The sequence below is a fragment of the Calonectris borealis genome, chromosome 6, assembly GCF_964195595.1.
Source record: "Calonectris borealis chromosome 6, bCalBor7.hap1.2, whole genome shotgun sequence".
Lineage (NCBI taxonomy): Eukaryota > Metazoa > Chordata > Aves > Procellariiformes > Procellariidae > Calonectris > Calonectris borealis.
In genome coordinates this window covers 42,210,674-42,225,772 of record NC_134317.1, presented here as the reverse complement: position 1 = coordinate 42,225,772, position 15,099 = coordinate 42,210,674, and the positions used below count along the sequence as shown (strand labels likewise).

Genomic DNA, 15,099 nt, shown 5'->3' with positions numbered 1-15,099 from the left:
CATCCAAAAGTAGGAAAAATAAAAAATTAAAGTCAATATGATCGAAACCAGCATCATAAAATTGCATTTCTCAGTAGGTGATAACATTTCTAAAAACCACACAGATGTAAGTTAAATGTATGCATGTATATATCAGATTTTTTTAATGAGAAGCTGGAACCTTCATTCCTCTTTGGAGCTACTGTTGGAGACTTCAGAAACGTGTCCTCTGATCTGCTGGGTCTTCAGGCAGTGAAACTGTAACTCTTTAAACCCAAACCCCATTTCAAACAAGTGGATGGTTGAAAATTAGAGGCGGTATTTCAGTATTCACGTTTTGGGACAGTTGTGTACTTTTGTAGATTCTAACCTGCACCCTTTGAGTCTATATTTACGTGTCAAAATACTTCTTTTTTTAATTGCTTTAAAAGAGAAAAAAAAAAAACATCGTCTGTGTGAACCACTACCTTTAATGGAGCACAAACTTTCTTTTTGCTCTGCAGTCTCGGAAAGGGAGTGACCCAGACAAAGACAAGAAGGTCCTGGAGAGCAGAACGGATAGCATTGGAAGCGGTCGCGCAATCCCAATTAAACAGGTAAAGCCGAAATACTTTTTTTTTTCTTTTTTTTTTTTTTTCCTTGGTTTCTGTTGGAGACACACCTCGGGTCTTAAGCACTCTGATGGCGGGCCCGAGCACCAAGACGCGTTTGATGTGCTCCGGTGATGAATGTGGAAGTCACTCACTTGACATCAATTAGGAGAGGTTCCTATGTGTATTAAAATAGGATCATTAGAATAAGAAGAGGGAAAATGTGACAACAGGCCTAATGAAGTGCAGTCTGCCGGCCTGCATATGGAGCGGGTTTCTAGGCTGTGCTGGCTTCAAAGCTGCCTTTGTAGAGGGGGCTTTGATTGGGCCGTGTGCTGCCAGTCGGCGGGGTAAATCAGATCGCTCTACAAGAGCCCCTTGTGATCGCAGAAATAGCCTGATGTGGCCCTAATTTGCTACTGCAGACGGACATCTGAACACAGTTTCAGGCTGGTTTGTAACAACGAGGCAATTAGTTGTGATAATCATAGCCGGTGTGTCAGCTGTGCGCTCTTGTTTGTAATTTGCTAATGAAGGAATTGTAACTTTGATTAGGTTCAGTTTCATTTAGACCTTATTATATAAGAGAACGTTTACAGCTGTAATGTGTGGCCTTAATTAAACTTCCTCATTACACAACAGGACTTGAATTCAAGGATTTGTTTTGGTCTGTTTTACTAGCCTAGATGCACTTTCATTAGCCCGGAAACTCAATGCTAAATTGTAGCTGTGAACAGTCCTTTGAAAGGCAAAAGCAATACCGGCATCTAATGCGAAGTATTTGGGTGAATGAGATCATTTACTTTCTCAAATTAAATTACACTGAATTCACGTGGTTAAGAACACCGCGCTGAGCAATTGTGTGGGATGCTTTACAAATAGTTTCTGCCATAGTGTTTGCAAGTATTTACTTTCGTGTGAGTTACTGTGCTGGAAACAGCAAAAGTGCTGAGGGAAGGGAGCTTATTTTCTTCCCACGTGGTTGTTTCTGGTTTCTTTTGGTGGCTTTCCTACCGTCCAGAGGGTCACTTGCCTCTTCTAATCTTTCCTCAGTCCATGCTTCATCTTGTCAGGTAGCCCTGGGTCTCCTGTTTGGGGGTGGGTTTATGTGCTTCGGGGCGTTCATGGGTTTGCTGGGTTTTTTTTTCTTTGTGGAAGTAAGGGGGAGATGATTTTGTACCCTTAACTATTTGCAGTGATTTTCTTTCTTAAAGGCAGTTAAAAAGACCTTTTGGGACCATCAGGCAGCAAAAGTGCTGTCGTGTCTGTGAATCTCTAGTAGACAAATTTTAATCAAGCGCACTGCAATTCAGAAGAGCAGTTTGAAACCAGATAAGCTCAGTATTTGGCTCTGTGTTCAGGGGAGGAGATTCCAGGCATTTAAAACAAGCTACAATTTTTTTTTTCTACAGCTTTTGTATGGTATGAGATGGGTTAGACCGGCTGGAATTCTTTTGGGTAATGCTAATTAAACAAAAGTGTCTGCGAATGCAGCTGAGAATGTAAAACTGAGGAATATACTTTTCAATATTTATTCAAGGCATACATACTGGTTTTTTCTAAAACACTGTTTATTAAATTAATTTGATTAAAAATGCACTTGTAGGAAGAGTATTGTAAGGTAAGCATTTTAAGGGTGATTGCACTATACCGTGTTATAATGAAATACCTCCTACAATATCTTGAATTTCTGTATTGAAAAATTCTGCCTGCCACCCCTACTTGTATACTGAGTATGACCAATCTTTTGGGAATGCGTACTTTCGTTAGTAATCCCAATTATGGTGATTTCATTTTGTCACGTACAAGCAATTCTAAGCAAATATTTGAGCAGGTCTGTAGTCAGCAGTTACATCCTATTCATCAGGGCTTTGGAAGGGTGCTAGAAGAAGGGAGGTTGAATGGCATGCAGTGTTGTGGGATGGCTGCTATCAGTGGTATTTCACGTCATACTTATGTGTCAAGAGAGTGGATTTTGGAGTTCATTGGTTTTCTACTTTATAGATGGTCTTCAGTAAAGTGTAGCAGACCAGCATCACCTAGCAATTGAAGCAAAAGAAGATGGAGCAGGAAAAAATGCTTTTTTGATGTGGAAACATTTAATTAAAAATTGAAATACAGTATGTATTCACACTGACAATGTTTCATTACAGTTTAAAAACATACATTAGTTTGAAGTGGTCTTTGATTACAAACCACACTATTTCAAGCAGAAATGGCTCATGAATTTTGACCAGGGGATAGCTTTTTTCCTACCCACTGTTTAGATGGAGAGCTCCTATCGTAGAGGTGGCACCGAGTTAAATTGCTGGTATGACTGTGGTTTTGGTGGGCTCTACAGGTGCCAGACAGGTGGACGTTTCTCTGAGGCAGTAGAAATTCCTGCTAGAAAAGATGGTGGCTCTTTTATTTTGTGCATTAACTATGAATAAGACAGAGGGATGTGAAAAGGAACTTTTTGACCTAAAAACTTTAGTATGTCATGCTACTGTGCTTCTTACAATGAGAAGCCCCTTCCATCATGATGTGTTTCTGTGACAAATGGTCAGGGAATAGAAAGAGAAATCTGTTTTCAGGAGGTTGAATGCAAATTGTAGTATTCACAATGTTGCTGTGGGAGAGCTATCTTATTGTAACATTAAAAGACTTTTTAATCTTTTTGTCACCGTGTTTTCCGATGTTTGTCCTCCTATTAGCCCGAAAGTCACATTGCTGCACTACCCTAGATTCCTGCTAGAATCAGGAGTAACCTCCAGTTATGTTACACGTTCTCTGACTTCTTTAAGCTGCTGTTGAGCAAAATGCCTTTGCCAGCCTCATGCACGTACTCTTCTATTACGTCTTTGGGACATCTTCAAAAGCATGCAGTGACCAGGCCTTTTTAATATCTGTTGTCAGTACTTTGTTTTATTCTCTATAGGTTCTTAGTCTATGTGTATGGCAGCAATACTTTAAAAGGGCTGCTGGCAAGGCTGTGCTTCTTGTGCAAGGCAGAAGTCCAAGCTCATACTTGCAGATGGGTGCTTCAGTTGTGTTAGTTGAGCTTATTTGCAGATTTACTTAAAAAAAAAAAAAAAAAAGTTATTGAAACTCAAATACAGTGGATTTTGTGTTCTCAGTTCACTGCTACTTGAAATAAAGGTAATTACAAAAAAGTCCATAGAAGAAAGAAAAGTCTTACTATTCAGATGTTGAAATCTGGTTTGGTCATCCAGTGTATTTTAAGGTTGTCCTGGTTTCGACTGGGATAGAGTTAGATTTCTTCCTACTGCTGTGTTTTGGATTTAGTATGAGAATCATGTTGACAACACACTGAGGTTTTAGTTGTTGCTAAGTGGTGCTTACCCTGGTCAAGGACTTCTCAGCTTCCCATGCTCTGCCAGGTGCACAAGAAGCTGGGAGGAGCATAGCCAGGACAGCTAGCCCAGCTGGCCAACGGGGTATTCCATACCATATGACGTCATGCTCAGTATATAAGTTGGGGGGAGTTGGCCGGGGAGGGGCGATCGCTGCTCTGGGTCGGGCTGGGCATCGCTCAGCGGGTGGTGAGCAATTGCATTGTGTATCACTTATTTTGTATATTATTATTATTATTATTATTATTATTATTATTATTATTATTATTATTATTATTTCCCCCTTCCTTTTCTGTTCTATTAAACTGTCTTTATCTCCACAATAAAATCCACAAATTTTACTTTTTTTCCAATTCTCTCCCCCATCCCACTGCGGGGCGGGGGGGAGTGAGCGAGCGGCTGTGTTTGGCTGCCTGCCGGGTTAAACTACAACAATGGTGCCTGTGGATTGTTTTTATCTACCCAAGGTCTCCCAAAAATCAGAAATACTATTTCCCAACTTAAAAACAAAACAAAAACCCCCAAAACAACAACAAAAGAAAACCCCACAAAACCAAAACAGGTTAATCGGAGATTGGAAATGTTCTGGTTTTGAGAAAAAAACGAAATCTCTTCCAGCGCTAGAGGCGCACGTGAAAGGGGGGAGGAAGAGCTGATATTAGTCAAGTATGTTTGTGTGAGCACAGAATAAATGTGTGAAAAAATCAGCTCTCTAGGAAGTGTAGAAAATGTGATGACAAGGAGTTTGTCATTCGTCTCAACTACAATTTTCTTCATAGATCAGGTCAGTATTGCAGCTGTTGAACCAACATAGCTATGGTTGACGTCTGTCGTCAAAGTGATGCTTTTGTATATTTGGAGGCGGTTTAAAATGGTAGAGGAGTGGGGGTTTTGTAGGGGCATTTAATTTCTCTCCTGGTTTCTCTCTAAATGCACATACACATCTTGTGAAGTGAGTTATGCTGACATAAAGAGTTGCTTATAATTCTGTATTGCAGCCTTTCTGGGACCCAGATACCGGCCTGCACGGCTACTAGAGTTTGGTGTGGTTTTTGATCGAAAGAAGCCAAGAGTTGCAACCTACTCCTGAATTCTTGTTCTCTGTCCCTGAATTCCTGAGGGTTTGGGGGAAATAGGCAAAATTGTAAATGGCATGTTTCCTTCCAAGGAAACATCTCGCTCCTTCAGGGCTTTTTCCTTAACTTAAAGCAATCTGGTCGAAAGGAGTTAACGTTCTTATTCTTTCTGTCCTTTCTAAATGTTAAAAATCACTTTTCACTGCAGTGCTAAACATGGTTTTATTGGGCTGAGCCATATAAAACTGTTCTGATGAACCTTCTTGCTCCTAGCAGAAACCCAAAATGTAGGCAATGAAAAGCAGGCGTGTTTTTAAACGTGGCTGCTAACTTCTGCCAAAATACTCTAAGGTGAGTGAAATTTTGGGAAGCCTGATTTCCCAGGGAGGTACAAACACCTGCATGCGTAGCGGTATCAGCATGCCTTAAATCCTGTGCTCTTAGCATCCTTTGAGAACTGTGAATGCCATAATTTTCCAAAAAGAAAAAGAAGTCTCACTTGTGTGCTATTTAAATGTCTTCTAATCAAATGGAGTCAGAAAATGTCTGGAACAGTATTAGCCCGAAGTTAAAATCCATAGTAAGTTCCATACCTCTGAGAAAGAGGTGGTTAAACTGAAAATATTTAAGCTATCTCTGTAGCACTGGTAATACTGCCCTTAAAGCAAACTTAGGGTGAACAGCTTACTCTGTTTGGAGTATCCTCTGTTCAAAAACGTCTATTCTGAAAACGAAGACATGTTCCTAGTAGCCTGAGTGAATATTTTGAAGCATGTATTAGGCTGCCTGGTTTAGGGTGACATACTTTCTAGGATGGGTTTTTTTGCAGCATTTTGGAAAGATCACTTTGTTTTCTGCGATCTTGCTCAATCTTTATCAGTAGGGCATATTCAAATAAAAAAAAAAAGGCACAACAAGAAAAATAAAACCAAGAAGCTCAGCTCAGCGGTGAGTGGGCTTGTCATGTATTAATTTTTCATTGCTGTGGAGAATTGTACATACATAATCACTTGATTGCAGTGGGAGTTAGCGAGCTCCTATGGTGTCATTTGCATAAATCTTGTTAAGTCAATGGCAGTTAATGAAGTACAAATGAGCCTGGAGAAGGTGACATGCAAATCGTGGGTGGCAGATGGGAGGTCTGTTTTTGGGATGGCAGCTGTGTGCTCTTTCTTTTTTTTCCTCTCCTGCCCCCATCCCCCCCCAGATTAGAGTGTAAATAAATACGTAAGAGCTGGCCTTGACTTTGTGCTTTCAGACCTTCTTCTATTTGCCATTTGCACTTAATCACAGATGCTCATATTGTTATACAGTCCAACCATATAACCTTGACTGTTCTTTTGCCAAAAACTGGTCAAAATAGATTTTGACAGGTTGCCTCAGCCCTTGGCTTACTCTGGGAGGTGCTGCACCTCTTGTGCCCCCAAATTCCTGCATCGTTTAGGAATAGCGATCTTGAAGTCTGGCTTAAAAATAAATGTTCTAATGGTTAATGTTACGCTGGTGACATAGTGAAAAATTTGCCATCCATGACTTGCAAAGGTGAACTTCAGAATCCATTCGCTTCTCTCAGTTTGCAAATGGCTGTATTAATGGAGAAAGTCGAATATCTTATTCGGGCTTTACTTTTAGGTGATATTTCAAATGACCTTCTTTGCCTACCAGCTTGGCACATTGAAGTACATTAAAGTAATCTTAATGAAATTAGGTATTTTGTCTTTTTTTTTTTTTTTTTAACTCGGAACTAAAAATGGCAAATATTTTTTTAGGTCAGGGCTAAGATAGGGATGGCATCACTGATTTGCTTTTCACGAAGAAGAGTTTGGTTCCTGGATGCACAAGTTACAGTTTTTCTTTGAGATGGGTGTAAACAAAACTGGAACTTCACAACGTACATCTGAATTTTATGAAAAATAGCATTAAACTTGGCAAAGATAACTATTTGAAAATGCTTTCAACAAATGTCAAACTTTGCATGCAAAAAATGTCACTTTTGTTAAATAGCTTCTGAAATATTTGAGAAGTTGTGTAGCGACTTAGGATCCCTTATCAGTAATTTTTTTTAAGTAACTTTTAAATCAAGTTGTGCATTCCCGAGAATTTCCTGTTAACTTTTTTTGTTTCAAGCCTGGCCATTGCGTTGTCAATTTTTAATCCTTTCCCAAGTGTCCTAGCCTTAGAAGAATAGGACTGAAGCAATTTGTCAAAAACTCTCCTATTCAGGGAAAAAGCTGTGCTATTTTTCACGTGTACTTAAAAAAGCCCAAATACGGAATTTTTATTTAATTAAGGTTTTTGCTAGTGAACTCTCTTAATACATTGTCTGCATGCTGCTCTGTGGAAAGAATCTCTGGGAAATTGGGAATTGCTTTGTTTCTCAATGATTTTTTTTTTTTTTCCAACCTAGTCTCACCTGGGCACTCTGAGATTGCCAACACTTGCACGGCAGCCCCTGGCCTGAGGACTTTAGAAAGTGCCTGGAAACAGAAAGAAGAGGATTTCCATGTAGTTTATCTCAAACTTTGTTTTTATTAGACTTAGTCTTAGCAGTCACTCTCGATACATGTCTGGGGAGAAGCTTTGCTAGTAAACTTGAGCAGCGTGCCTCTTCCAGCCCGACCAAACGAATGCTTTGCAGTGGCCGTCTGTGCTGCGGCGGGCGAGGAGGAGAGCTGCAAGGCGAGGCAGGATCTTCTGGTACCGACCGTTGTCCGCTCTCCCTCCCTCCCTCCCTCCCTCTCTCCCTTCCTTCCTTCCTTATGTCCAAGCTTAGGCTGTCCGTTTGCATTTCTTGCCTTATTTCTGGTTGCTAAATTTCGAGAGTTGTCTTTTTCTAACCTTTTAGCCCACATTTATTCCCTATCAGTCTGCATTGTTCAACATCAAAAAAAGAGGTTTTTAAAGCTTAATTTGGATTTTAATGGACTTTGCCCCACGTTATCTTTCCGAGCTCCTGTCTGCCTACTGCTCTGTGCTGCTCAGCCTCCTTCTTCTCTTCAGTTCCCTACAGGTGCAGGTCAGTCCTGCCTCTGCTTGACTAGTGCTTTTCTTCTTCCTAACCTCCTTTTCCTTTGTTAATTTTTAGCTCTAGCTGGGGCGTACAGTACCAGTTACACAATTCTTGTGTGGAATAACACAGAACGCTATGTTATCTTGGTCCGGCCCATTGAACCAGAAGGAACATCGTACCTGAAATCTGTTTTCCCCTAAAATACCCAGGGCTGTCTGTACAGCTGTTAGAGCATTTCAGCAAGTATGGCAGTGTTGTGGAAATAGGTTTTGAAAAGAGATCGTCTGCCATGTCTAGTCAGTCAAACTGATGTCCTTAGTCCTCCTCGCTAGCAGAGGAGCACTGTAATGCTTCAGGCAAGTGTCAGACCCGAGACCCGCCATCGTCATAAACAATAAATGCTTTTTGCAGCAGGTTTCCTGAATGTAAATGTTTACTTTGAGTCTACCAAAAGAGAGAACAAATAAGCAACCATCTTAGCTTCTATTCCTGCTTAATTCATCTGACTTGACAGGGTGAAAAAAAAACGGTATAGGAAGAGCAGGACAGACAGACGATGCTACAACTAGTGCGTTAGCAGGCCCTGCGACCCATTGCTGAGCGCTAGGGGTTATCCTATGGCTTCTCTCGTCTGTCTGCATTCACAATCAGGTTACATTTTGAAATAAAAATGGCTAATGCATGTAACGACCAAAAGCATTTCAAAAGAAGGATGGCAGCAAACATCTGAAGGGCGCACACAACTCCAGGATTTACTTGCCTTCATTATACGTGTGTCTTCTGTAACGTGCCTTTCTGCACAGTGCTGCCTGCAGAGCTCCTGCACTGAAACCCCTGTTTCACTGGACACAGAGCCCCAAGCCACTGTGATGCTGCTTCTGCTCCATCTTCTACGCCAAAGCATTCACCAAAACTATTACTGCTTTGGTTTTTATTTATTGATGCTCATGTAGACTTCTAGATAGTTGTTTGCAAGTACCAGTTACACCAGTATTGGTGTCTCCGGAAAGTGGCTTTCCAAAACTCAGAAATTATGTGATTTACAAGGAACTGGCAGATGACATAGTTTTATTTATTTATATGTAGCATGAGGTGTAATTTCCTCTGTCACACTTCTGTCTAATCACAGTAATCAGTATCCAGATCTGCTTGTACAAACACGAGGGTATGGTTTTTAGCCAAATACTCTTAGTGCTGAAATCTTCTGTGTAATTCCTCCGCAATTGTTTATAATCAGAACATACACATTTTGCTGTGTTTTTAATTAGCTGATTACTAGTTATAAAATGTTTTGTACTCACTGTGGTTCTGTAAATTGTTAACTGGTAGCTACCAGTATAATTAAATATTTCAGAGCACTTGGCTATGGTTGCATTGAACTGTGAAGAAATAATGTTATATAGCCAATCAAAAAGAGATACTTGTAAACTCATTTAAAGCGTCAGAGTGTGTTAGGACTATCATGGTGATGCTTATTGCAGGAGAAATTAAAGATACAGTTTTGTGCTAAGAGGCAATACAGAAATTAGTTCCTGAATTAGTTGTTAATTGATTTGGTAATTCCCTCGGGTCTGCATGCTCTTTTTTCCTTTTTCGTTGTTGTATTCAGTTAACAGTGACTATTCCCAGTGCACTTGAAATATTTTTTTCCAATTAGATCAGATGTGCCCTTACATCAGAGGAATGGCTACAGCTACATGTACCTGCCTGGAATAATGTTTCATTTGACTGCGAAAGCTGGTTTTGTGTATTTTACTGTTAATGATTTTCAGATACCATCCCAGGAAAAGCAGTAGTCCTAAGTATTTGGAATAAGATAGCATTAAAAAATTCCTGGATTTAATGGACTTTTTTTGCAGTTTTAGGAAGCTTGCTTTCATTTATACCTCTCTGATACCAAACAGTGGAAGGAGGTGAGGTTGCCATGTGGTTTGGCTCGGTGCGCTGCTCTGTTGGACAGCTGGCACAACCCTGCGAGGGTGTTAAACCTTCCCCTGCCCGAGGGTTAAGGCTTCTACCTGCCAGTCCAAGGGAATGGCCCCTTCTGGCCCTTAGCCAAAGCAGGCAGGCCTGGGCAAGAACCTCAGCATCTCTCGGATTGAGATAATTCTTCTTTTTCCTTGTCTGTCAATGAGTCTGTCCCACTGGGTCATCTGCTTCCTCCTGCTTTCTGGATTCTGCTGGTTTGCCTTCCTGAGATGTCTGAGGGTTGCAGGAGAAAGCTGGAATTTGGGTCTTTGCCTTGTAAGGATTGAATTTCTACTATGTTTCTCGTAATTGGTCTCCTAGTATTTGAGAGTCCCTAAAATGAGTTTTCTGTCTCCCATCCTATAAATCATCCTTATTTTATCTCTAAATACCTGCAAAAATTGTGCAGTCCCAAGTGTGCTAAGACCAAGGTGAGCAGCCTACAGCTGCTCCACAGGTGTATTTAAAGATCTATCAATGAGATATTATTAATAAACTTTTCAGAGAAATTAACTTTCTATCGTTTTTTTGACTGCCTGTGACTGTGACCTGAAGCTAATGGTAGCCTCTAGTCCTCATAACAGAAAGAAGCTGGTGGTTTGTGGATGAATTAACCAGTTTCATTTCAGGATGACTTGCTTCATAATTCTTTCCAGCTCAAAGATTTGTCTTTGTGGTACAATGCATGTGACAGTAAACGTAGTCTTCTATTTTTTACTGAATTTTACTTGACAAAGAAATGTATTTGAATGTTTATTAGTGTTGATTTTGGCAGGGGGCACACAATTTCAAAAATAATCTTCCATTTGTCTGTATGACACAACCTCCAAAGTGAGCAAAAGGAGAGCACTGCCATTTAGGGGAACGATGGAAGGTAATAGTATAAAACAACTTCAGGAGAAAGTAGGAAAACTTTCTTTGCTTAACATTTTGATATCCACGTTAATGCCATAAGAGCTCATAGATTGCTTATGCTTGCCAGTAAGAGGTGTTCAACTTCATCCTCCCTCTTTTTTTTTTTAATCCTATCCAAATGTAATGCTCTTACTTGTTTCTTAAAAGAGATGAGGAAAAAGTTCTGGGTTTGACTAGTACCTAATGATTTCCTAGCTGACACATCAGGTTAAGATTCAAAAGGAGATATTCCAGCTTTTGTTTGGAATAGGGTGTGGATCAGGTTAAGCATCCTTTGAGAGACTGTGGAAAGAGAATGGAAATAGGGAGGAGGAGAGTGCCAGAAGACCTATCAGCCTCTACAGAGATAGTAAGGCAAGAGCTTCTCATATATAAAAAAATAATTTAAAAAAAAAGAAAAAAAAAATCCACCTGCTGTGTCTGTATAAGAGGAGCAGATGCTGCTCTTTAGATAAACCTGTCAAGGATCTGTTTTCCAGTGCTGCGTTCATAGGAGAAGGGAGAGAGTATTTGTTTTTTCTGAGGCCCTACCATGAAGATCCTCGTCTTCTTTTGCCCAGTGCTTGATGCCAGCAGAGAATGGGTTCCCCCAACCTCCATGCTTTTGGTCCCTGTAACAGTGCAGCGAGTAGGACTGGAGCCTGTAGAAAGCAAGCCAAGCAGCCTCTCCTGTGAGGCTTTGGAGAATTTAATACCCTTGGAGTGTTCTCATCCTGTTCTGTGTGCTGGTGTATTGCAAATCCTGGAGTGCAGGTTGAAAGCGAGTACAGAACATGGTGAAGAGGTGTCAGAATACTCTGGGCGAGAGGAGGAGGGAATGATCGAAAGCAATGTAGGTATAAAAGAGAACATCAATAAAGAAAGCCATAATACGACTTTAAAAAATTTATTAGAATTTTCCAGTGCTGAAATGGTGTAATATATCAACTGGCATCTCAATGTGACATGCAGAGATTGACAGCAATGAGGTCACGAAGGTATCGTCACTGTTGCCCTTAGGCTAAGAACTGGCCCCTGGCCAAAAGCCTTTGACTCAAGGTGGTCGTGTCAAGATACTGCTTTAATAGTTGCATCTAGAAAATGCTTACAAGAGGCATTCTTTTTATTTGAGCCATCTACATCTACCTAGATAATTAAAAAAAAAAACCAACCAAAAACTACAGCATCACTTGGTGACTTACTGAGTGCATGATTTTATAAATGGAGAGTGGAAATAATTGACCTTTAGTTATTTTTAGTGGATGAGATCTGGAGATGCCTTCATAGTAGTGGTCTCTCATCGAGTGCTAATGATTGTAAAGAAAATGACTGCAAACTCTTCAGGACCAAGATGTGCTTTCAGAGCTGTGCGTACTGCTCGTTGGTTTTCAGTTCGTGGAAGCTTGTTCAAGGTATCGGTGCAAACCGAACATTCCTCTTGCAAAAATGCCTTTGTTTCGAGGGGCCGCTGTGTATTGGGGGTGAGTCCGGGTGCATCTGGGCTAACTTTGGTGACTGGAGCTCTTCCTCTGAGGGCATGAGGAATTAGGCCGGAGAAGTGACATAACAAGATTAAGTAGAAAGCTTATGACAGTTAGCAAGTGAGACTGCCTGATAGACTTTGGTTGACACAATGATTATTAATATGTTGTAAAGATGTTTTGGGGATTCCACCATATTTGTATGGTTGCCAGCAAAATGTTGACAGTTGCATTGTGGTTAATAAATTCATTTAGATTTATAAGCATTGTTTACAGAACCTGTTCGCCTGCTGAAACTCTAACAGCATCTGTTCCTTCTTACTAATTAACTGCTAATTACGAATGAGCTTTGTGTGTTTGTCAGTATAACTGGCTCATGCATTTTGTAAGGAACATTAACAAATTGATTTACATAGTGGTAAAGCAATCAAAAGAGTAAACTGAACAGCACGCATTTAAAGCCCTTTAGCCTAATTTTTTGAACGAGGCAAACTTTGGGCATTCTGAATATTTTCATAATTCTTTTGCTCCCTTTTAATTGTGTGGCAATTGCATGTGAATCTGAATCAGCGGCATTGGTCCAACATCCCTTGTTTCTTGTTTTATTTTTGTGTTGTGTTTTTTTTGTCTTTTTTTTTTTTTAAAGCATTGGCAGTGTTAGTATTTAACACATGTGAGCAAGCATTTATCCAGAGTGTAAGTAGCAATGGCAAATTAAAAATAGTAAATGGCATGAAGAAGGAATATTTCTTGGGGGGGAGCAGGGGGTCTTTGAAATGTAGGTACTCTGACTATAACTGCTTTGTTATCAATCTTCGAAATACCCACTGAAGTCCTTGCATTTTTGTTAAAATACTGTTTTCTCTAATTCTACTTTTATTCTTCAAAAACCTTCTGACTGCAGTAATTATCAACACTATCTTTAGAGCAGTCTCAGCAGACAGGCCAGATGTTGGCACGTAATAATTTGAATTTAAAGGGAATAATTCAGTACTGCAATTCTTAAAAAATAAAATAAAATCTTAGTTTGTTTTGCATGAGTTAGAACAAGGAGAAAAATCATATAACTGAAGGTTGTGTTTATTATAAAGGATCCTTCACGTTACAATAAATTGGAGATGAGTGATATGATTAGATGACGTGGATATATTTCACTTACAGTTGTCCTAGAGCTGTAAAGCTTGAAATGGGCCTTGTAACTAGTATTAGGGAGAAGACAAAAGTAATGCAAACACACAGCTGCAGGATTTAGTTTTCCTGAGTGGCTTAATATAACCATGAGGAATACACAGAGTGGTTCATATAGACTAAAATTTGCCAGAAAATCTCGATTGCTTTTTTGATAAATTTCAATATAAGTGCATGAAGCAAACATAACAGATGTAAAATATTTGGATTTTAGTAAAGCATTTTGATATTGCCTCGCTACATCTTAATTTTATCCAAACGCGTTTGGCTGAAAATTGTGATGTGGATTGAAAATGGTCCGTAAGATCGTAAACAAAAGCTAAAGCCAGCCCACGGTCTGAGCTGGCTGGAAGGACCAGCTTTGTTCAGCTCTAGGGCTGGTGCCATTCAGCAATGCCATTAATGATAGTGTTGGAAGCGCAAGCAAACACGGCAATCACGTTAGTCATCCCTAGGGTAAAGCCGAAACTTCAGTAGAGGGAGGCACGTCAGAAAGGGGACAAGGACTGGAGCTGGTGACTAAATGAAATGAGATTTGACTTGTAAAGGTGCAAGTTACTTGATAGAAGCCAAATCATCCTGGTCTGTCCTAACTACTTGCACATGCCAGACTTTCCTTCTTTCTTCATGATTGCTATGATAGCAAATTCTTGATGAAGCATTGGGTGCTGTCTCTTACCAGTGCTGTGTATCTGCTTGAAAAAAGTGTATTTTCATCCTTGTTTAAAAGAACCATGAAAACAATGGCAATGTGGTAGGATAAACTAGAGTGGGAGGTGAACTCAGGCTAACTTGAGTTAAAACCCAGCTGCCCAAACTTTTGCTGGCTTAACCCAAGTTTGGAAGGTATTCTGCCTTTATATGCTTATGGTATCTCACCAAGACACTTCTCCAACGACCCCCAGCGACAGGAAGCTCTGCCTGCATTTAGAACAGGCACTCGCCACTGCAGCCATGTTTGCAGTAGGTTGCTGCGTGGGGAAATTGGGCGGCTTCCTTCCAAAACCTGTGTGTTGTGGTTTGACCCGGCAGGCAGCCAAACACCACATGGCCGCTCGTTCACTCGCTTCCCCCCCGCCCCAGTGGGATGGGGAGAGAATCAGGGGAAAAAAAAGTAAAATTCATGGATTGATATAAAGACAGTTTAATAGAACAGAAAAGGAAGGGGAAAATAATAATAATAATGATGATAGAATATACAAAATGAGTGATGCACAATGCAATTGCTCACCACCCGACACCCAAAAAACCGATCGCTACTTCCTTGATCACGCCCCCTATTTTACATACTGAGCATGACGTCATATGGTATGGAATACCCCGTTAGCCGGTTGGGTCAGCTGTCCTGGCTATGCTCCCTCCCAGCTTCTTGTGCACCTGGCAGAGCATGGGAAGCTGAGAAGTCCTTGACCAAGGTAAGCACCACTTAGCAACAGCTAGAAACATCAGTGTGTTGTCAACATGATTCTCATACTAAATCCCAAACACAGCACTGGGAAGAAATTTGACTCTATCCCAGCTGAAACCAGGACACGGTGTCTGGTTTCTCTCTCATAC

General features: G+C 40.4%; 1 protein-coding gene across 3 annotated transcripts in view; it reads left to right on the top strand.

Annotated features, from left to right (window-relative positions):
- The window catches only part of AGAP1 (ArfGAP with GTPase domain, ankyrin repeat and PH domain 1), a 392,680-nt gene that overhangs the window by 200,551 nt on the left and 177,030 nt on the right, over nucleotides 1-15,099 (top strand). For all 3 annotated transcript variants that reach the window (XM_075153786.1, XM_075153785.1, XM_075153787.1), the window contains exon 9: nucleotides 483-575. In XM_075153786.1, coding sequence (XP_075009887.1) covers nucleotides 483-575 — 93 coding nt within the window. The remainder of the gene's footprint in view (nucleotides 1-482; nucleotides 576-15,099) is intronic.